Source organism: Podarcis melisellensis (genome assembly GCF_964234715.1).
Source record: "Podarcis melisellensis genome assembly, chromosome: 4".
Classification (NCBI taxonomy): Eukaryota; Metazoa; Chordata; class Lepidosauria; order Squamata; family Lacertidae; genus Podarcis; species Podarcis melisellensis.
The window spans coordinates 52971873-52995728 of NC_138531.1; the positions used below are offsets into that span (position 1 = coordinate 52971873).

Sequence of the window (23856 nt, forward strand, 5' to 3'; positions counted from 1 at the left end):
TTCTGTAGTTTTGACACGAGAGAATCGGAAAAGGCTTTTTGTACCTCCACCATTTGATTTAGCGAAGAAAACAATCAAATGCATTGGGCAGCCTGTGCTGCCTGTGGGTGAGTGCGCCAAAACTGAATCTGGCATCAGGTATACAAGACTGCTTTCTACATCAAATCTGACCCAGCCAGGGCTGGCCCAAGACATTTTGGCACCAGAAGGGAACCACAAAATGGCACCCCACCAGCTCGCCAAGGAAGAAGGGGTGAAGGAAGACCTACACCAGCAACAAGGGGGGAGTGAAGTCCTACACTGGAAACAAGAAGGGAGAACAGCAGCAGCAACAGTGAATGATGCATTCATTGGGTGCCAGATCTGCCCCTATGGATCCTGCCACCTGAGGAGGTCGGCTCACCTCGCCTCATGGTGTTGGCCAATAAATAGGGCCATGAATACCATGGGTGGCAAATTTGGGTGGACATTTCTCCGGGGTGTGTGTGTGTAGTGGTCGGTAATCCTTATGTTTGACTGTGTGCCTGAGAACACAAAAAGAGCTGGGACTGGCAAGCTACAAAACATGGCTAAAGGGGGCATCTAATGCAGAGGGGAGGCTTTTACCATGTGAAAATCACTAACACTATTTTAAAATTTGCTGGCTATATCAGTCTATATAGAGTGCAACAAAACACCATTTTACAGAACTTAACATTTCCCCCTGACAACCTGTTTTACATTAAATGATCAAAGCACCCAAGACGTTTCCCTTCTTTTTGTCACATTTTACACACAACACACATTCTTATATACACACACAGAGAGAGAAATGAAGTTCTTACCGTGGGATCTGCAGGGCTTCAGTTCAATACCTTCAACAATGTTCACCATTAACCTTCCAATACCGGTTGCCCTTTGGGATCGGACTGTGGCAAGAACAGGCAAGAGTCATTAAAATACTCTCTTGAAATTTTGGGGAAAACGTCTAAATACTGTACCCCCATTGCGGTACCTAAATAGGCCTTTTCCCTCTTCTTCTTCTCTGTTTCTATGTAAAGTTCAGAAGCAGCTTTGATTTTCTGAACCCAGGCCGTCCTTGAGAGAGAGAAAGAGAAGGTGAAAAGGAAATTACGTATCATTATGAAGTACATGCAAGTGAGCAAAGCTGACTGCATGCAGGTAGGAAGATGATCTAGATAAAGGCATTAACGTCTTTGCATTACAGTCATACCTTGGAAGTCGAACAGAATCCATTCCGGAAGTCCGTTCAACTTCCAAAACATTTGGAAACCAAAGCGCAGCTTCTGATTGGCTGCAGGAAGCTCCTGCAGGCAATCAGAAGTTGCGGAACCCACGTTGGACATTCAGCTTCCAAAAATAGTTCACAAACCAGAACAGTCACTTCCGGGTTTGCGGTGTTCAGGAACCAAAACATTTGAGAACTAAGCTGTTTGAAAACCAAGGTACGACTGCATGTTTAGTTCTCAGGAGAAATATGGATGTGATGTGAGAGATCTGGGAATAGGACCTTCATTGCCATTGTTGAATGTTTTCAAGTTAATATTGGCCACAGGGACCCCAATTCAGTTTGGGATAGTAGTGCTGGTACAGAGGAGGTTTAATTTTTTTCCTGCACTGTTTTCCCAGTTAAAATTTCTCTAAGACTCAAAGCAGGCAGCCCATGGTTGCTAGGGGAGGATAAACAAATCAGGGAAAGTGCAAGTAAAAAAGATGGCAACATCAGAAACGGGAGAAATCTCATTATGAAACTCGTGTGTGTGTGTGTGTGTGTGTGTGTGTAAAAGAGCTTTTACATATTCCCATTATGTTCAGTGCCAATACAGAGATATTTTTTTACCTTTCATTTATGCTTTCTGCACGGAGTGTGTAGACCCGATCAATGTGAGAGATATGAAAGATGGGCTCGTCGCCAGAAGGATCCGTGGGCAGTTTAACCAAGACCTCGTTTAGAAATATGGGCTGCAAGAAAAAAAATACTTAAGTGTTAATCTAGGTCAAGTCAGAATGAATGCTGTATAACAGGAGTCAAGTTCAGCAAAAAAAATAGGACTAGCATGCTGTGCTTGGGACAGCTGGGCAGACATACCCTTAAGAACTAGGAGTGCCTCTGAGCACATGCTCAGCCCAGGAATTTGTGATCAGTACCAGAAGAAAGATCACACATCCTTTCACACAAAAATTCATTTCTGGTCTCCATCCCACCCAGGACCATTTTTCAGAAACCAATTTTTAAGGGAGAGTACGAAGCTTTTTAGCTGTTGCGATTGTTAAGATACTTTTTAAAAAATCTTCTTATTGAAAACACATAGTGCAATAATATACTGAAATAAATATATATAGAGAGAAAACAAAACAATTACAAAAACTCTACAGTGCAACATTTTGTTGCAGATCCCACTGTTGTCTACTAGCATGGTTCAATTTCTACGTGATTTTTAGCATTCACAGACTTTACCATAAAGAAAGAGGGTAAGCATCTTACCAGACTGCACCAGGGAAATGGTATCCCAAAAGCAAATCCAAAACTCAACAAAAGTAAACAAGAAAGAAGTGTTTTTCAACCATCTATGGCTAGTTAACAGAAACCTGGACCCTTAACACAGTATAGCTTTTCTTTTGGATTAAGATACATATACTCATTGGCGTTATCTGCCTGAACCATGAAAATATTTGAAAGTTTCTAGCCTGGGCAGCAATCCAGATAAAGCTTTGGCCTGGGCCAATATCCACACAAGACTTTAGCGTAATGGTGATAGAGCAGGGTGGGGACTCTACAGCTAGAAATGTTGTGATGTTTTTCCTTGAAGGAATGTGTCAATAATGCATTAAATGTTAGCTTTACTCCCACTCATAGCAAGTAGCAACCTATGCTTTTCTTTATTCACTTGCATGGTCAAAACAGTGGGCTAGCTCACATATTACACATGGTAACTAAACCAGGGTTATTACACACAGCCAATTACATGGTGGGCATGTCTTCTGAAACCGATTTGTTGCATTCTCACTTCACATCTTTACACCATCATTGTGTACTTATGTGTGCACCTAAAAAAAGGGCTATATTTGAGGTGCATCAAAACTAGTTGAGTGGAGTGCTCCTGTACAATGTTGCAGTCAGCTAGGAAGCTATTATTCCATTCTCCCTTCCTGCCCCCCTCCCAGTTTATCATTGTGTCTGTTTGTTCCATCCTCACTAGGTTCTTTTGAGGGATTCCGCCTTAGTTGCCACCCCCCAAGGTTTTCATATGTTTGCAGGTCTTGCTGTTTCCTTGCATGTGCTGACACCACAGCGGCCCTATTTGACTACAGTCCTGTTGGCAATCATCAGGTGAGTTCACTGTTAGTATACATGAGGTATGGGGAACTTCTGACCCTCCAGATGTTGCTGAATTACAACTGCCATCAGCCCCAGCAAGCATTGCTAATGACGGGGGGGGGGGGTGAGGGGAGTTCCAGCATCTGGAGGGCCAAAGGTTCCCTGCACCTGGTAAATATGCCTGGAAAGATCTCACCTCATATTGCAAAACAGACACATTTGTGGTGTCCATGTGGTTTTCCTATACAGAAAATATATCCAAATAAGAAATTTCCTTGCCAACAAATGTCCGTATAATTAAAGCTATGGTTTTCCCAGTAGTGATGTATGGAAGTGAGAGCTGGACCATAAAGAAGGCTGATTGCCGAATAATTGATGCTTTTGAATTATGGTGCTGGAGGAGACTCTTGAGAGTCCCATGGACTGCAAGAAGATCAAACCGACCCATTCTTAAGGAGCCCTGAGTGCTCACTGGAAGGACAGATCCTGAAGCTGAGGCTCCAATGCTTTGGCCACCTCATGAGAAGAGAAGACTCCCTGGAAAAGACCCTGATGTTGGGAAAGATTGAGGGCACAAGGAGAAGGGGACGACAGAGGATGAGATGGTTGGACAGTGTTCTCGAAGCCACAAACATGAGTCTGACCAAACTGCGGGAGGCAGTGGAAAACAGGAGTGCCTGGCGTGCTCTGGTCCATGGGGTCACGAAGAGTCAGACACGACTAAACAACAACAAATAAATTTCTTGTGTTGCCTAAGCACCTTTTTCACGTGAAAAAGTAATTGGATGTTATCAATATTTCTGAATTTCCATTTAAAATAAATTCTTACCGTTTTGTACATTTTATACTGCAGGTTAGACTTGGGGCTGAAGACCTTATCTGTGCCAGACGAGCCGAGAGGTTTTATTATCTGTGTCAGCAGGAGGAAGTCGTTGAACAGAAAGCCATACAGCTCCTTGTTGCTCTTGGCCTTGTAGAGTTTCCCACTGTGTAGAAATTTGCGTGGCCCCAAGCAGTTTGTAACAGAGTTAAAAACAAGTTGCTGATGGGAACAGAAAGGGAGGGTGGGGAGGGGGGAAACCACAACAAGTGAGATGAATAAAAATATACTTGTTCTGATAACGTTGGATACAGCTGCAGAAATCTGACAACAGCTTCAGCTCATTTGCAGGCATAATGATGGCTTAGTGCTTGACTCTCAGCAGTGAAGAGCCAGCACTTGGTGGAATGGCAGGGACACTTCCGTTATTCCTAGAATTATCCCTTTGCCCTTGTACCCTTCAACAAGGGTGGGTTTACTTACAATAAGAGGCGAAGGATTCTGACTGATGCCTGATTTTCTTCACTGGTGCTACACATTCATATAGGAAGTAGGAGGAATGTGCAGACTTTATTAATGGCTGCATTAGCAGCTCACACTAAGCCATAGTTTAGTGTGATGTCCACAAGTAGGAATGAGAGGCCGTGATCACTGGGCTCATGTTCTCCCCAACTCCATTCCACACACATGTGCAGTGAAAAAGGGGGAATATGAGATGGCAGCAGCTCGTTCCGGCTTGTGCACTGTACCTTAACCTGATGAGCAAACATGGTAGGTGAGTTATTACAGATTGGTGTCAAAGATTTAAAATGAATTCACCTAGTTTAGCTGACCATTTCCCTCCACTGTGCTGAATTGTAATCTGTACACTCTTTGGGGGCAGGGAGTTGTCTTGCTTTTATACCACAAAATGCTAAAACCACAAGGCATGTTGATGGGCCTTAGTAAGTAAGTAAAAAACAAATGCACAAGAATTTCAAGTGGTTATTTGTCTGGAATGCCTACTTTATACATTCCAGAAATTTCTCAATTACCCTAGAGTGATATGGCTAACAATTCCACTTTGCATCCTTCGTAAACAGAACTTGCTGAACTTTTCTGAATCAAAACTAGATTTTGCAACATACTTTATTGGGGGGAGGAGAGGGAAATTATGAACTGAATAAAAGCTGTGGTCCTCATTTCATTGCAGAAACGTTAAGTGGCAGATGGCTGATGTAACGGGTTCAAGAGATAAGTGGAAAGAGAAAATTGGCAGGAAGAAATGCCAAATGAAGAGCAGGATGAATTTGTGAAGACTTACCAGCATCTCTTTAGCTAGAGAAGTTTATCAGCATTGTTTCCTAAGCCATCTTTTCTGGAAGATTAGTACTGTAACTACAGTCTGATTCTACGTATTTCAGCTTTACCTCTGATAGTCCTTCACACTGAACGTGAGCCTGGATCCATTCAAGCCTGTCTGAGTTCTCCTTCTCACGCACCCCTTCATTAACCTGAGAACAAAGTTCTTCCGCTTTCTCCAAAGCCTGTTTCAAGTGGCTGTGATCAGGGTGATTTTCAGGAGTATTTTCTAATATCTGCAGGCAAATAAACTGGATCAGGTTCTTATAAAACTGCATATCTATTCCTTCTTAAGCACCTGAAAAATTAAATATATCTTTAGAGATATAAAGAACATTAAGCACCCAAAGTAAATGTTATTAAATAAATCCTGCCCTAAATCAATGGAAAGAAAAACATCACTGCCTCTTGATTGCCAAAACGCTATAAAGATTACTTCTCTTCAAATCAATCCCTTTTTTATCTTCCCTGTGTTAATCTAATAGAAATGGAACATTTCATTCTCTTACACAATCACTTATTTAAAGAAAAATGGGCCTGATCAGTCCCCACTGGACTTTTTGCCCTGTAGGTCAGGGTCTATCCTTCTGATTAAACTGCACGCTGGAAGTGAAGAAAGATGAGGAAGAGAACAGTCCTCTTACCCCAGGCTATAAACAATTCACATAACTAAAGAAAGCAACTTGCACTAAGAAGGGGGAGGATTTCTCTTTTGCACCAAGTGGTGCAAAACGTTGCAGCTAGACTGTTGATGGGAAAAGACAATTGCCAGCAAATAACTCCCACTCTCAAAAGCTTGCACCAGCGCCTATACACTACAGGGCTAGGTACCTGTATTAATTTATAAGGACTTTAACAACTTGGGTTCAAGATACCCCAAGGGCCACCTAATTGGTTATATCCCTGTCCAATCACTGAGGTCTTCAGGGGAATCATTCTTAATCTACTGACTCAGTCACTAGGCCCAGCAAGCAGTTGGCCTGCTGGGCCATTCTGGGCAGACCACACCATGTCTTGAGCCCAATTTCATGTATGGAAAAGTACAAGCCATGACAAAAAAGAAAAGAAGAAGAAGAAGAAGAAGAAGAAGAAGAAGAAGAAGAAGAAGAAGAAGAAGAAGAAGAAGAAGAAGAAGAAGAAGAATCAGGAACTCACTCTAAGCGTGTTCCCGGATCTTCCTTTGCATCAAAAATTCAGCATTTTGCTGTCTTTTTCTGTTGTCCTATAGAAGACACCAGAAGTTGTGCAAGGCACCCAGTTGAAAGAATACTAACTTTTAATGTGCTCCCTATTGTTCCTTTGCATCTTTGGTTTGAATTCAGACATACTGCACATCCTCATGACTTAATAGACTATAGAAATACGGATCCCATGCAAGAAAAACTTAAACTCTGACTCTGGCTTTTTAACTATAGCAGCTTTGGCAACATATTTCCATACATTAGCAAAAGGACTTACATTTTTAATTATCAGAGGATATCGCGTTACTCGTTGCATAGGCTTTAGCAGAAAACTTGACAACGGCATTCCTTTACAGCGAGGCTCCATAGCTAACCTCTGAAATATTGAGAGCAAAAAAGGTTGGCAGCTAGATTATGAAGGTCAGACACAAGTATTTAAAAAAATGCCCAAAGCACACTGTGGTCTCCATTTATTCTCTACAAATGTGGCTTCCTAGGAGTGGTGAGGACATGGCAGGAAGCAATTTCAGTGGTTGCTCACCAGTTGTGAAGTGTTCTTCCTTCAAAACGTTGACAAAGGCTAGCTCTGTTCTCGAGTCCATAAATGGTCTTTTGTGGTTGGAAATAAGCAGGCGGTTCTTTTATTGGCACATTTAAGTCAACATTTTTAATTCAAGTAGACCTTTTATTGTGTGATCTCAAACATTGTTTCCCTTAGGTGGCAGAGACAGAATGGTTTAAAAATGAGGCCTGGATCACAATTACTAGTTGTTTGTTGTATTCCAAGATTCTGTAAAACAGTTAAGCCTCAAGGAAACAACTGTTCAAGTGTTTTCAGGCCTGTGTTGGTATACCACATGTTGTTTCATTTATGTTATGTGTTGTATTGGGAGGAATCACACTGTCTATAATGTGCAGAGCAGTGAAAATCCAGCTTTTAACACCTTCCTGTATCTAATTACCGTATTTTTCGCCCTATAGGACGCACTTTTTCCCCTCCAAAAATGAAAGGGAAATGTGTGTGCGTCCTATGGGGCGAATGCAGGCTTTCGCTGAAGCCTGGAGAGCAAGAGGGGTTGGTGCACACCGACCCCTCTCGCTCTCCAGGCTTCAGGAAGCTCTCCACAAGCCTTGGGAGCCTGTGGGAGTTCCCGTCGGGCTCCCTAGGCTTGCGGATAGCAGCCTGCATCTCGAAGCCTGGGGCACGCTGCACAGCGCGCCCCGGGCTTCAGTTCCCCGACCTGGTTTGGAGGCTGGCGGCGGGGAGAAGCGCACTTCTCCCTGCTGCCAGCCCCACAAGCTCGGGGGACAGCGGGGAGGTGGAGCGCCGCCATCCCGCTGTTCCCCGACCTGGTTTGGGCTTCTGGCAGATATCCGCAAGGCGTGGGAGCCCAGCAGGAGCTCCCTGTTCTGGGGGCTGGGATTGGGGGAAGCTCGGGCTTCCCCAGCCCCGTGCCTGGGGGGGGGAATAATTTTTTCCCCTTTATTCCCCCCCAAAAAACTAGGTGCGTCATATGGGCCGGTGTGCCCTATGGGGCGAAAAATACAGTATCTGTCAACACACATGCTTCAGAAAGGGCAAGAGAGAAGGCGGGGAGGGGGAAAGCCAACTAGGTTTTAAAAACAGAACTCTCAAAATAACGCCATCATTCCACAAATACAATGGCAAGGCAAGACCCCCACCCCACCTCATGCTCCTGTCCCAGAATGGAAAGAAGGGGATACAAAGCCGAAGAGCATTTACAACCAATTCACATAAGCAAGGGTAAAAAAAGACAAGAGCTTCCATTTCCAATTCTTGCGTACAATCCTTTCCTGAATGGGCACAATACCCACAAGAAGAAGGGTTCTCTATACCAGTCTTTTTCAACCACTGTTCCGCGGCACACTAGTGTGCCACGAGATGTTGCCTGGTGTGCCGTGGGAAAAATTCGAAAGATTTAAAAATAAAGTATTTTATAATTTTTCATATTTCTGTTTACTTACTATTTCATAATAAAGTAATTATAAAATACTTTCTTTGTGTTTATTTGATTCCTATTCAAGAGAGTTACTTTATATATAGTCAATATAGGCACAGAGTTAATTTTTTTAACATTTTCTAATGGTGGTGTGCCTCGTGATTTTTTTCATGAAACAAGTGTGCCTTTGCCCAAAAAAGGTTGAAAAACACTGCTCTATACTACCTTGGTGCATGTGTATAGGCACACTACAACTACTGCATCAGGCCATTAGGGGGAACAGAGAGCTAATATCCTTTGACCACGAGGACGGGAGTGCTAGGCAGAATAGGAGAGACCCATACAGTTCTGTCATTACTTCTGAAAGTCTAAGATCCACACTGGGGTGGGGGAAGAACCAAGGCTCTGTTATACCCTTCAGAGCATAGGCACTGTGCCCTGGGGAAGCATATAATATTATATAATAGATATATTTTCTTCGCTCGCTTGCCGTGAACCTCTATTGTCTATTCATAGCAAGAGTACAGAATTTTTCCACAACGTGGCAATACAAACAGCTTTTTATTGGATTTGGTTGACCACTTTTGGAAACATGATTTTGGGAACAGATGGGTCCTTGGCCCGAGCAAGCAGAACTCTTCATGCCTCTTTTGTGCACTCAAGGAGGATAGATATAAATATATATATATAAAAGCAGTCTGCCAAGCTGAATCACAAACTGTTTTTGAACCTCTGCTGATTTTCAAAAGCAACCTGCCACACTGTACAGAGGACTTCAGTTTGAAAAGATGTCAAAAGGCTTGTTGACAGATCTCTAAACCATGACCCAGGTATAGAGGAACATGATGGAATCAGGATCCTGATTGGCAACCCTAGGCGGCAGTGTAGTGACTTTTTCCACTGCCACTTTCAGCTAATCTCCGGTCAACTGGTCACTAGTAGAGGACGAATGCAGAGAAATCAGTTAAAATGTGTGAAGCTGCTTTCGGTTACATTTCCTATATGGCTTTTTTAATAAATTCCAAAAGTAGATGCACGAGTTTCTTTGAATAAATTACCAACGTGGATATTTTCTTACTTTAACGAAGTCCTTGAACTCGGGGACTTCGTCTGTCTTCTGCTGGATGAGGGCTGCTCCGTTCAGCTGGCAGCTACAGAATCGAATGTAAGGCTGCATGTGTGGAAGCTGTGCTGTCAGGATATCGCCAATCATTTTGACAGGCATCCTCTCTCCTGACATTTTCTTACGAACACGCAGTGCTCTGAACACAAAACAGAAAACGGGGAGAGATGTTGATACATGTTCACTTTAATATAGTTGTACTATGTCTCCTGCCAACCTAGCAGTTCAAAAGCATGTCAAAGTGCAAGTAGATAAATAGGTACCGCTCCGGCGGGAAGGTAAACGGCGTTTCCGTGCGCTGCTCTGGTTCGCCAGAAGTGGCTTAGTCATGCTGGCCACATGACCTGGAAGCTGTACGCCGGCTCCCTTGGCCAATAAAGCAAGATGAGCGCCGCAACCCCAGAGTCATTCATGACTGGACTTAATGGTCAGGGGTCCCTTTACCTTTACTATGTTTCCATATAAAAGCAGCAGAGATCTATTATGGTAATGAAACAATGCTGTCTTATTGTAAATTGCTTTGAGGTTTTTTGCTTTGAGTGATATTGAAGTCAGATCAATCAAACCATAACAGGTTAGCCATAATTTATGCATTAATATAGAGCAGGGGTAGGAAACTTCTTTGGCCTAGCAGGTTAACTCTGGCAGGTGGGTGCAACAGCACACTTGTCAAGCTCCTGACACCAGATGATTGACATGTGGCTTTTCCCACCTACCTGTCCCTTGCGTAGTGTGTTTCCTAAGCACCTAACAGCCAGCCGGTTATAGAAGATTACGTGAGTAGTGATCTCCCACTGCTTGTTTGGAAATGGCCTGTTAAAAATTCCCACCACTTACAAACCCAAGATCTGTACAAAAAGAAGAGACTACTTAAAAAAGGAGAAAATAAATTGCACAGTAGGATTCATAAGTCGCTGGAGTGTAATGTGTCTCACTAGAAACATGCCTATTAAAAACTTGACTTTGACTTCAAAATTATATCTGGTGGGAAATTTTGTAAATGCACATTGCTTCTTTACTGCACCATCATATTTTGCAACTACGATCCACCTATGTAAAGATTTATATACACCCCCTTTGCACAAACCATATTCAGCCATCATCATGAAAGAAAAAAACAGACTTAATGCATTATTTCAATCCCTACAATATTTTTTTCTTTCCATGTGCTGCTGAAAAATGAGGACAATGAAGGAGAAAGCATCCAAATATGTAATTGGCAATAAAACATTTTCAGAAGCAACTTACTTCAGTAGTTTGATATTGCACATAATCAGCTCTTTCCAATTTACAAAAATCATAGCAACCTCTTTTTCTGTCAACAGCTCGGAGTCCATCAGTGGCTTCTGGAAGATCTGGAGATTCAAAGGAACAATTTAGAACACACAATAAGCCTATTCACTGTGATTCATCTGCAGCCACTGCTTTGAATTAAAGCTCTGCAGATCTCACTTCCTGCCTCATTCTGATCATTTGATGGAGTGAAATGCAGTCAAAGATAAGCACTTTTAATTCCTTTGGTTTCAGAGGAAGATACTTAACTCTCCCATTCAAAGCAATCAGAGCTCAATAGCCTTAACTGCAGCAGGATCATATCCACACCTATTAGAATAGTTGATGGTGGGGGACTACATGCTACATGCTGGCTTCTCCTACAAGAAACTGCAATAAACTGTTAGATTTTAGACTGTATTTTTTTAGTCCCTTCCAAAAACACTGCCTTCAGAAAAACAGTGAACAAAAAATGCCTTTTATTTTCCTATTCGTTTGCAGTCTCCTTCAGGGAAGCTATTGATCATGGGATAACTGGGACACACAGTTTTGATTTCCAAAGTTCTCAAGTTGCACAATTCCCATTCAATCCTGCAAAGGTCTCCGGAGCTCCGGGTTTCAAAAATTTCATGTTTGACCCCTTTTACGATGAGGCCAAGGTGAGAAAACACACCAGGAGAAGTTGTTGTTCAAATGTGTACAGTCAGCCTCACCTCTGTTACCAGCTGCAAGTCATTCACATAGTTCTCTTCTGTTACTATGAGTTCATGGATGTAGCCCTGCCGTTTCCTTTCAGTGGGTGTCAACATGTCTAGAAGGTGCAGATCAGCACACCCTGGAAAACACAAGGAAAGGAACAGCATTCACTCTTTGGAACACTAACCCAGTTCCTCATAAAAGGTGAGTTACGGTGCTGAGTTAACCATCCTTGTTATCTGTGCTACAAATAGCACAGAATGGAATGTGTGGGATGTCTGGCTTGTTTGAAAAGAGTATTAAAACTGAGCCCAAGGCATAATTCTCTTGGAGATGGTAAACCTGTGTTTGAATTCAACCACTTCAGAGTGCAGGCTGAGGCTTAACATGTGTCTGAAGTGACAACGGCTTGCAATGTCAGCCAGAACTAGGTCTATTGTGCTAACCTATTTAAAGCTGACAAACTAAGCTTTCAGACACAGCAAAAGGTAAATTATGAGGCATTGGTTGGAACCACCTCCCTTGCATTGTGTTAATGAGACAGAACTCTCTGTTTATACACCTAGGAAGGAATATTCTCTCAAGTAATTGTACACTGGATTCAGTTTTCAGTTGATAGCACTTTGGAAAGCATCTTTGAACTGGCGATATTGATTGTATAATACTTTCAGTAAATTTCGGACTGAATTTTTACACAGGCGCCCCATTTTGCTTATCTAAATTGAGTTTTATTATTTACACTGAGATTTTATCATTCTTTATCTTACGCTACCTAGAATGCTTAACTGAAGCCCAAGCTAGAAAACTGCTAAATTAAAAAAAAGAAGAAGCTTACATTAAGACTTCAGGGTGATCTCTTCTTTCTGATGTGACAAGCAACTCATTTCCACCAGGATCTGAGTGTCATGCTTTTAGATGCCAAAGTTGAGAGCCTACTCTGGTATACAGACTTTAACAACAAGACAAATGGCCAACAGCATTTGGGGAGAGGCAGTAACTCAGTGGTAGAGCACACTTTTTACATGCTGAAGGTCCCAAGTTGAATCCCTGGCATCCCTAGCTAATTCTGGGAAAGGGCCTGTTTGACACCCTGGAGAGTCACTGTAGATAAAAATGAGCTAGATGATCCAGTGATCGGACTCAATAGAAGGCAGCTTCATATGTTCCCAAGATCCAAACCTGAAGCTTGACAAACCCACAAATGCAGATCTTTCTGGAGAGGTGCCCGATAGCTAAGGAAAAATTATATTGAGCAATTGTTCACCTTGGAGCCCCATGTGCAAGATGAAGAGAGGCATAATATATTATTAAAATCTGTACTCATAGCAATAAGAGGCAAGTCTCAAGCTTATGCTGATTGCTGAATAAGGAGGTTTGTTCTTGTACCATAAAAATAATAATAAAACATATTTTGATTCAAAATATTCCTCAGAGGCATTCCAATTCAAGGCTCTTCTTTTTTAAATTAAGATTTCTTTAGGTAGCCTTTCTTTGATAGCCAGCTCTAACAATATGCGGGTAGCTGACTTTAGCCAAAAATATTTTTTTTTAGAAATAGCTCATCCAAGCTGTTTCTTTCACAGAACAGAAGTCACAATCTCACGTCAGTTTGCAGCCCCAATAACACACTGCTAATTTTAGGCAGTTTAAGTGGGGTTTTTTTTGCTCATGTTGGTTGCCAGGGTATCAGTGAAATTAGCTCTACAAGGTCAGGGTAGGAAGCCTGTGGTCCTCCAGACATTGAACTACATCTCTCATCATCACCATCCCTGGCTGTTGGCCATGCCAGCTTGGGCTGATTGCAGATGGAGCCAAATAACAAATATGGGGGCGCTATTCTCTCTGAAGAAACACAGTATCAGATTCATCCTGGAGGAAGACTTTAGCTGAAATGTATCGTATTATTACTATTTCAGTTCTTCATCAATAAACCCATTCTGTTCAGTGGGATTTGGTTTGTATCTTTTCACATGCCGTCCCCTTTCTGATGCTGCCTCCTGCCTTTTGATCTGTCAGTAAGGAAGAAACGGCAGCCCAATGACTGAAGAGTACTGCCATTAAGTAACTAAAAGTACTTAGATCAGGTAATACACCAGTATGTCTCTTCTATAGTATTGACCTAATCATATACTATACTAATTATTAATATCACTTTTCAGAAGTTTTCATCATTTTTTAAAGCAGCGTTTTCTTTTAAAAATAATAATGACAACCTATAGTATTATTTCAGCATAATGAGCGACAAGTTGGCAGTAGGGGGCTTTTCAAGACAGTTGAGAGATACTTAACTCATACTTAATAATCATGGCAATCATGTGGACAGGAGCAGATTTTAGTAATACGGTCGTAACTTGGATCCCGAACACCTTGTGAGTTAAACGTTTTGGCTCCTGAACGCTGCAAACCTGGAAGTGAATGTTCCGGTTTGTGAATGTTCTTTGGAACCCAAATATCTGACGCAACTTTCGTGGCTTCCGACTGGCTGCAGGAGCCTGGTTTCCGAACATTTTGGAAATTGAACAGACTTCCGGAATGGATTCTGTTCGAGTTCCAAGGTACCATTGTATGGACCCGATTTGGTGCCCTAAATACATAATAATTGTGGCCACTCTATCACACGTCTGATCACGGCCTAACTTTGAGTGGGTCCCTGTATATTATTTTGTGCCCCCTCACTCAGCATACTGTGCTGATGTGGAGGGCAAACTGCAGCAGATGTATTTCTGTCTCAAGCCGACATGCTATCCCACCAGCCTGCACCACTGCTGGAAGTTGGTGAGAACTGCTAGGCTGCCATTTTTAGGGGCAAAGACAGATCTGGTTCTCACACAGCAGGAACTAGGCTCACTGATGTCCCACAGAAGCAGTTGCTGCTCTACCGTGAATGCCTGGGTTGGGCTTTGATTTTAAGCATTCCCAGCCTTTGCAACAGCAGGTACCGTGTTTTTTGCTCCATAAGACACACCTAGTTTTTAGAGGAGGAAAGGGGGAAAGCCCCATTTTTTTGGAATCAGCTCAAAGTTGTGCAGCTTCTTTTGCAAAGAGGAAAAGCCCCTTTTTTGAGGATCAGCTCAAAGTTGTGCAGCTTCATTTGCAAAGGGGAAAAATACTGTTTTATGGGGTTCAACTCACAGCTTCTTTAGGAAAGGGAGCCATTTCTAAAGTTTCCAGACAGATAATCTAATCAGCCAGTCACATGTCGCTGGGGAAACAAGCAGCCTCCGTCTGCAGAACATTCAACAATGGAGGCCTGGGCAAAGGGGCCAACAATCGACCACACATTTGCTCCATAAGATGCACAGACATTTCCCCTTACTTTTTAGGAGGAAAAAAGTGCATCTTATGGAGCAAAAAATACGGCAATAAGAAATTATTATTATGTATTCTGTGCCATCAGTGGCCATGACTCCTTAATGAGTTTCGTAGGTAAGATAGCTATATTCTTGTTCCCAAGGAGTCTACAGTCTAACATAGGAAAGAACGGAACAACGTGGGCAGAAACTATCACATTTACTTGAAGGTCGGTTGCAATTCAGAATAAGCACAAACGCAATTGGCAGCACAGGGACGCACAGTGCTGTGCTATACTAATTGACTCCCTGCTACGATGAAGAATCCATGTCATGTGTCACAGGATTGTAGGGTCAAGGGTCATCTATTCCAACCCCTTGCAATGCAGGAGTCTTTTGCCCAATGTGGGGCTCAAACTCATGACCCTGATATTAAGAGTCTCATGTTCGACTGACAGCTGTTCCAGTGTCAGCTTGCCTCTCACTAGAAGACCAATATGAACATGAGACAGGCAAGTAGATATATGGATATTTCCTTGTTTTGCTTTCAGTTGCCAGTCAACAACACGGAAGTATCAAATACAGTTAAGATATTTTATCAAATAAAATGTTAGTGGAATGCTTGTCTTAGGGGAAGTGTCATCTTAAGTTATAGCCACTTCTTCATCAAATTGAAGATGAAGTTCAATTTCTTGTTAAGCTACTTGCTAGACATTTCACACCCTAACATTTAAAACGACTAATTTCCCTCCATAATATTGCTGGGACAGAAGAACACAACAGCTCTTACATTAAGAATCTTGGGGATGTGAGGAAAACAATTTAAGAAGCAAAACTCAGTTCCAACAGCAGCAGGTTTCTCTACTTTATTGTGAAAATAAGTAACACATTTCAAAAATGAAACACTGTGTCATTTGCAAATGAAAAATCACAAATCACTTGGCCACCTCCTTTTTCTCTATTTAGGAATGCATCTCTTTCCAGAACAATAACTATCTCCAAGGGAGGTTAATGATATATATCAGGGGTGATTAATGTTCTTTGAGCCAAGGGCTGCATTGATCCATGACCAACCCTCCAAGAGCTGCATAATAATATTATGATAATGATAATGATAATGATAATGATAATTTTTAATACCCTGCCCATCTGGCTGGGTTTCCCCATCCACTCTGGGCGGCTTCCAACAAAGGATTAAAAATGCATTAAAACATGAGTCATTAAAAACTTCCCTAAACAGGGCTGCATGGTAAGATGGGTGTGGCGGAGGCGGAAAAGAGAGCCTGTCCAAAGTGGAAAGTTCATATATATCATTTTTTTTCTATGCAAAGTCAGTCTAATCCCTTCCCAAACACATTCCGTTTGTATTTTCTTTTAATTTTTAGATTCAATTACAGTATATTTTTCTGAATAAAATAAAGGTTAATAAGATAACGTATTGTGTCTTCCATCCAAAGTCAGTCTGTTCTGTTCTATCAGTATTTCCTTTTCCTTTTTTTAAGTGAACAGTCTGCTAATAAGTAGCACTATTAATAACAGAAGCAGCAACAGGAAATAATCAATTAGTTTAGAAGCCCCAGCTGACTTAAAAGTGGAGAAAATAACCCAAGGACAATCAGGGAAGCCCAATGAAAGTAATTAACCACAGAAAAAGTGTATATAGGAGCAGGGGAAAGAGAAAATCACCAACAAATAAATAAAAATTAAGACACATAATTGTTGGAGATCCCTGTGGATCATCCAAAACCTCTTGACTGTATACAGCCCACAGGTCATTGGTTAGCTACCCTTGATGTATATGATTATGTCAGAATTTTAATATGGCAATTTGTAATGAATGACAAGTTCTGTATGAAGATCGTTTTAATAGTATTTCAAATATGCAAAATACCTTACAATCTTTGTGGCACCTTAGAGCCCAATACACTTGACCAGCATAATTAGGGTACCATTTCAATGGAAGGCCATATTCTTAGAATGCTGCTGGATGCTACAATATTCTCTTTTTCTGGCTGTCTTGCACTAATTTATCCAATTAATTTAGTAAACTTGGTGATTTGCTAGAGAAGAGACAAGTGATGGGATTCTAGAAATGGGAGAGACTCAACTTATGAAACTTCAAAGACCTGGAGTGGTTTCTTATGGACATCAGAGTGAAGCTAGAATTTGAGGGGGCCAGCTCTACCTGCCTTTGGTTTTAATGGAGTTATTACCCAATGACAGTGGTGGGATGAAACCAATTGATCCATTGGTGTCAGCTCACAGATGTAAAGTATGCAAGTTACTATAATTCAGGACCTTGTAAATGGACTGCTCTGCCATTCTGGTCAACATGATAGAATAGTTAAGCAACAAATTACTGCACATAAATTCAGATTCTTCTTTAAAATGTCATAGAACCACTGTCAGCCCTTTTATTTTGTGGCCTCAATTGTTCACAGAAACATTCTCTTGCCGTCAAGGTGTGTGTGCAGTGGCAGCACACATCTGATACTCAAAAGCACATTACCTCTGAACAGATTGGGTTCCAAAGAACTAGCCTTACAAATAGCTTTTGATCATTTGCCCTGCATTTACTTTCTTTCTTGCTCCTGTTGACGCAGAAAGCTGGAATTCCCTAATCTTGGCCCAGAAAACCAGTTCTCGTTTTCATTTTCACTGCTCTGGAGATGCAGCCAAGTGATTAAAACAAACCCAGGTCCAAAACAATAGGTCTTCTGCAATACAAATCAAGCATCTCTTGCTTCTTTGAATTCACACTCTCTCTGAAGAGGAGTTCAAAGTCATGATCTGAAGTAATTGGTTAGTTTTTTACATTGAAAGTAAGGAATGCATGGGCCATTCCTATTCCGGTTAAATGAGCAGCGAAGAGATTTATGTATAGGAGAGGGGAGACGAATGTTCAGTGTTCATAATACTCTAGAGTAGAGCCACTGAAATCACACTATGTTCCTATCCCGAGGCTCACTTTCCGACTTCTGTTCTCTACTCAACACATGCAGTTCATGGGTAACTAGTTTATCCATTACATTTAGTTTGTTTTGATCACTGGCTTTAACAAAACATGCAACAGAACAAAAACAATAAAACAAACCAATAATCGGGCAGTAAAGAAAGGAGCACATACAAAAGGGCCCCATTGGTGTTAAAACTGCCCAATGTCAAGTGACACACAGTAGCAAACATGCTTCACATATCAGCGTAATCTAAGGTGGCTCTTACTTTTTTGTATTAGTGAATAATTAATTTCTGGTGGTTGGACCAAAGTTTATGAACTTACAGGAGCAAATGTAGATGTCTTCCATTGAAATAATTCCTGAAAAGGCCATATCATTGGATGAAATTTTGGTTTTGTAGAGCCAGGTCCTTTAACAAGTCCATATAAATTGATGAGACATTGTCTCTATTTTCAACATAACAGAAGACGCTTCTAGAAAATAACATTCCAGTTCTATGGCTGTCAATGTATCATATGCACTTTGGTGACTTATGGCCAAACATGATCATTTTAGCCTTATAATAATTTGTGGCCTGAAGACTTCTGGCTCAGGGCAGTGGGCAAGTGGTGTTAAGCCTACGTGAGGGTGGGAGAGAAACACTAAATACTCATAATAAAACCGAAAACGTTGCTTTGTTTAAATGATAGGGGGTTCTCACGTGTTATTTTAAAAATACGTAAAAATAAATAAATTGGGGCAAGGATACAATCTTGTTTCACTACCTAGGTAGTTGGACCACTTTTTAATCAGCAAGCCTATGGAAGATAGCACTTATTCTCCATACTGTTTCTTAATTGCTGTCAATAATCTGCAGTCAACATTGCTTTCAGGAAGTTTTTATTTTGATTTCTCAATCACCTTTATCAAAGGCTGCCTTGAAGTCCACGAAGGAAGCATGTCCCGACTGACATCTGCATTAATGTATACATGAAATACAAATCCTAGCACAAGAGGTGTAGAAATACCCAGCTCTAAATTTCCATCTGGAAAAAAACCTCCCTCAGATTCAGCCCACATCTGAAGTTTTAACAGCAAAATGTTGGGATGATGCTTTGCCAGAATTTTGAGATGAACAGGCCTATAGTTTCAGGCTATATTTGTTCCTCTGTTTTATTTATTAAAAGTATATACTGCCCTTCATCAGAGGATCACAGGACAGCTTACAGTATAAAAACATCAAAATATGTAACATTATAACGAACAGGGACGCGGACTTATAAAAAATATTGGGGGGGCCCGGGAAAGCTCATGAATAATAAATAAGCTCATGAATATGCAAATAAAGTGGCGCCGCCTCCTCGTGAGCGAATAGGGGAGAGCGTGCTGCGCCTATTAATCAGCTCCAAAGGAAATTGGGTGGAGCTTTTGCTCGGGAGGGAGGGCAGGAGGCATGCAGCCCGCCCCTCCCTGTGCATTTTGGGCTGGGGGAGGGGCGACGATGGCGCTCTGCTGGAGGGGCGCCGGAGATTATTGGGGGGGCGGAGCCCCCCCAAACGAATTTTTGAGGGGGCTCGGGCCCCCTCAAGCCCCACGGAGTCGGCGCCTATGATAACGAATAAAGCAATAACCACCACCCTGCAGAGCTTAAAAGGCTAAATGCTTACTTAGTCAAAGGCCTGAGAGAAGAGGAATGTTTTTGCCTGGCACCTAAAGATATGAATGAAGGTGCCAGGCAAGCTTCACTTGGGAGAGCATTCCGCAAACAGGGGGCCACCACAGAGAAGGCCCATTCTCATGTTGCCACCCTCCAGATCTCTCATGTTTGTATCAGAACAATATAAATTATAGACTGGAGGCACAAGTCCAATAGAACAATTTCCCTTGGATGAATTCTTGCTGATCCATACTGAATTTAAATATTTCACTGGATTTACCAACTTCGACAAAATATTTGTGTACTTGCTTCTGTACTGTACTTCAACTGCCTGACTGTCTTGTAAGACTCCCATTAAACAGATTACAGGTTAGACCAATTTATTTAGCACCATAGCTCGATGACATCTTATTAAACACAGAATAAAAATGACGCTCCCATGCCAAGTTTGAGAGGTTGGAAGTAATGGAGCGGCAGTAGCTGCAGCACCTCTCACCCACCATTCCAAGAAGTATGAGAGCAAAATCCAAACAGAGATAGTTCACAGTGTCTCTTCAAGTCCAGAAGCTCTTTTAGCTGTCTCACTTGTTTTTCTTTCTTTATTAAGAGTTCCATGCCACCCTTCACTAAAATAGCCACAGGGCAGTTTACAAAAAATAAATGAATTACATAATAAGCAAAACATTAAGAATCTCTCTCATCAATTACCTAAATAACATTGTTAGCTGCATTAGAAGCCTCTAAAACCCTGACAAATAGGGTAAGTTTTTACCAGGCATCTAAAATACATAAGGTTGGAGGCAGCAGTTCTTCAGTGAAGAGGTCATTTCACACACACTAAGCTACCACTGAGGGGACAATTTTTTAAAATAAGTAAATAAAATAAGCTGGATTTTCAATTTTATCCACTTTAAACTTTCAATTTTATGCAGCTCTCAAACCTTATCTTCAGTGTACTTAAAACTGAATGAGGTGGATCAATTCTAGAAAAAGAATTAGGGCATTTAAGTTGAAGCTACCGAAAGTGTCTTTAAAATACCCCATTATCACTCTGTGCACAACTAAACACTGGCAGAGAAATTCTCAAGGTTCACGAGTTCTGTAAATACATATGAAAACCTGTTGAATTTATCCTTAATACTCTCATCAAAGTCGTGTTCCATTTAAGGTGCTTTGTGCCTCCAAGTTCTAGATTATTACTATCTGGAGAGTGCTATTAAAGCTTACTTTTGTCTGCTGAAACTTTAAAGATCACCAGCCAATCATCACAGCTACATGGTAGCAGCTCAGTGTTAAAATAATGCTTCCATTGTAGAGAAGTAGAGACAGTCCACAATGCTGGGTCCCAAGGCAAAAATAAAATGTAGTATCTCCGTTTTGATCCTCAGATACCTTATCATTCAATAATCCGGTTTAACTTATAAAAGGGTCTTCACAAAGTGCATGCCTTCAGAGTTTAACATCTCTTAGGGGCCAGAATAAATATTCCGTCTAGTTTGTTATTAGCATTTGCATTTCTACAGGATTAATTGTGCAAAGGCTTTACAGTAATCATTTCATCAACAATCAGACAAGGTCATTTTCTTGTCTAGTGAAGTACTTCTGCATGAGTGCATAAAACTATAGAGGATAAGGTTAAAGCTTCCTAAAGGAATCTTAACATGCAGTTTACACACTCCTTCAAGGATTAGATTTCTCTTGGCCTAGACGGCCACAAGGCACTTTGAAGAAGGCCTACTCTGCACTGAGATTCTGCAGTCCAGAACATTAAATTCTCTGACCACTTTGAGAAACCTCAGTGTATTAATATTCTGCAGTGAATGGAATGGATGGCAATTTAATCAAAATCAAGGGAACTCGATACCACAAAATACACTGGGGATTAGGGTGTTAATTCCATTTCAATCTTTTGGCAGCCCTAGTTATGGTGGCAAGGTAAGTTAATTTAAAGTTGTTGCAGCTAACCCTTCACTGCCTTCCCATTGCCAATTTTCATGTTGTTGCTTATGATGGACAAGATTACATCACAGTTCTAGCTGGGCTCCACTGTCTTCAAATGGTTGACTCTACTATGGTCTCACAAAACACATTTTAATTATCAATATATTTATTTTTAAAAAAACACTGCCAGGTTCAATTGCCTTTTTGCATCTTTTTATCATCCTATATAGCCCAGAACTGTTGTTTATAATTAAAGTATTATGATTATTTTAAATTGTTAATTCACTGCAACGCACATGAAATTGGCTAAATGATTGTTAGGAAGTTAAGTGGCAGGCACTCTAGATATAAAAGGTATAGAATGGTATTTTAAACATCATGCTAGATAAAATAATGTGGCCCTATTGAAGTGTACAGCAGAATCGGATCATAAGGGAATGTTCTTTTATGTAATCAAAAATATATTGACAGAGAAAGAGACCACAATCGAGAAGGAGCAAAGAAAACAAATAAGTGACCTCATATATAATGGATAAAAAGCAGCACCTTTATAGTAACAAGATGAAAACCCCACAGCAACCATTTAAAAATGGCATTACTGAAACACTGGCATTAGGGATGCATGTTGAAAAACAACCAGCTGTCCTTGGGTATTTAAAAAGTAGCCACTGCTGATCATGGTCAGCAATGAAAAACCTGAAGTTTGGACTATTCTCTCGCAGTTAAGTGTCACTTGCTAAATATACACAGTAACAATAAAACAGAGACATTTAGTCTAGCTTTTATATGAAGAATTTAATTATCTATACATGTAGCTAATTGTAAAGGCTGTATTACAGTTGTTAAAGCTGCAGGTTTCATATATTTATATATTTTACATTCATATCAATTAAAATACTGAAGTGCAATTGAATAAGGAACTTCACTTGTTCTTTGCACCACATGAATGAAGATAAAAGGAATTCTACATCGCCAGCATGAAATTTAGAAATAGAAGAAATACATAAACAAAAAGAAAAATGTTAAAGTTATTAGTAGAGTTGCTATATTGTGCTTGAGGCATAGGGCTTTTCTTCCTATGTGCTGGCCGCACCAGGCAATAAAGAGCTTATAACTAATATTTAAAAGACAAACATAGCTTAGAGTACAGCACAGCTACATAAAATTTGACTATAAGCTCCATTTAATGTTACTTGTATAAATTCCACAGTCTAGTTTAAAAAATGTAAACATTGGAAATTAATTGCAGGAAGGTATTTCTATACATTCTTTTTGTCAAGATAAGATAATTACTTCCTCAAGGGATGCTGTTCCATAGTTATTAACGTAACAGTGATGATAAAACGTAACTTGAAAAAAGTCATGTTAATTCTGAAGAAACAGATAAATGTACTCTTTTGATTTTATACCAAAATGCCAAAAAAAAAAAAATCTGAGACACAGAACAGAAAGGTGCTTAATATATGTAGTTACAAATAAGAGTGCAAAATATAACATAATGGGAATAACTGCATTATACATGTATATTCTTTCTTGCACATGGAAGGAAATTAATTTCTTATCCATGATGAATTACACGCACAAACATTCACTACAAGAACATGTAACAGTACAAGAAACAAAATACCTTAGTTGAACTTGTAATTGATCACATTTTAATTTCCGTTAAACCAAACCAGACTAAATCCTGTTTTAGTAGTACACAAAAAGAAAAAAAATAGACAGACACCAACAACATTGGGACAAGTGAAAAAGCAAAAATACAAGTCTCAGATTTATGGACATTTGGAACAATTTTAATAGCACATGCAGCATTCCTTGATAGTGGGTCTTTTTGCAATAACAAAATTGCAATGACAAAATGCTTGTTTTTCTTTAAAAGGCTAAAATAGGCATTTAAAAATATTTCTACTACTGAAAGCACCTGTGCCAAGGTGGAGAAATAGGTGGGTAACTATGAAAGCCACAAAAGGACCCACTATCCTGTGTTGTTGTTTTTTTGTCTTTTTGTAATTTTGCATCTATATCTGTAGATATTAAATAAAAACATTGCGATTACATGCAACTAATGTAAAATGAGGTAAACTGCTCTGCAGTGTGTTCTTCTACTCAGAAGGCAGTAGATGATCATGCTGGAAGTCACATGATCAAGGCTGCATCTCCCATCATCCCTCTGGACAGTGATATGGGATAGTGGGTCTCTTTGAGGACTTTCAAGCCTGAGTGGGGGATGGACAACATATGATTCCTAGAAAAAGGAGGAAAACAACACATAAGCAAAACAAAACAATGAGCAAAATTCAAGCTAGGAAAATGAGC

At 40.6% G+C, this 23856-nt stretch overlaps 1 protein-coding gene across 4 annotated transcripts in view; it reads right to left on the minus strand.

The window, feature by feature from the left end:
- The window catches only part of ITSN1 (intersectin 1), a 91524-nt gene that overhangs the window by 3698 nt on the left and 63970 nt on the right, over positions 1-23856 (minus strand). For 3 of the 4 annotated variants that reach the window (XM_081908719.1, XM_081908717.1, XM_081908718.1), the window contains exons 29-37: positions 11731-11852; positions 10994-11100; positions 9701-9884; positions 6939-7037; positions 5549-5716; positions 4149-4361; positions 1841-1962; positions 995-1077; positions 825-908 (exon numbers count right to left, since the gene is read on the minus strand). In XM_081908719.1, coding sequence (XP_081764845.1) covers positions 825-908; positions 995-1077; positions 1841-1962; positions 4149-4361; positions 5549-5716; positions 6939-7037; positions 9701-9884; positions 10994-11100; positions 11731-11852 — 1182 coding nt within the window. Of the gene's footprint in view, positions 1-824; positions 909-994; positions 1078-1840; positions 1963-4148; positions 4362-5548; positions 5717-6938; positions 7038-9700; positions 9885-10993; positions 11101-11730; positions 11853-22063; positions 23786-23856 lie in introns of those variants that run through there. The other variant, XM_081908720.1, reaches the window with a different exon arrangement.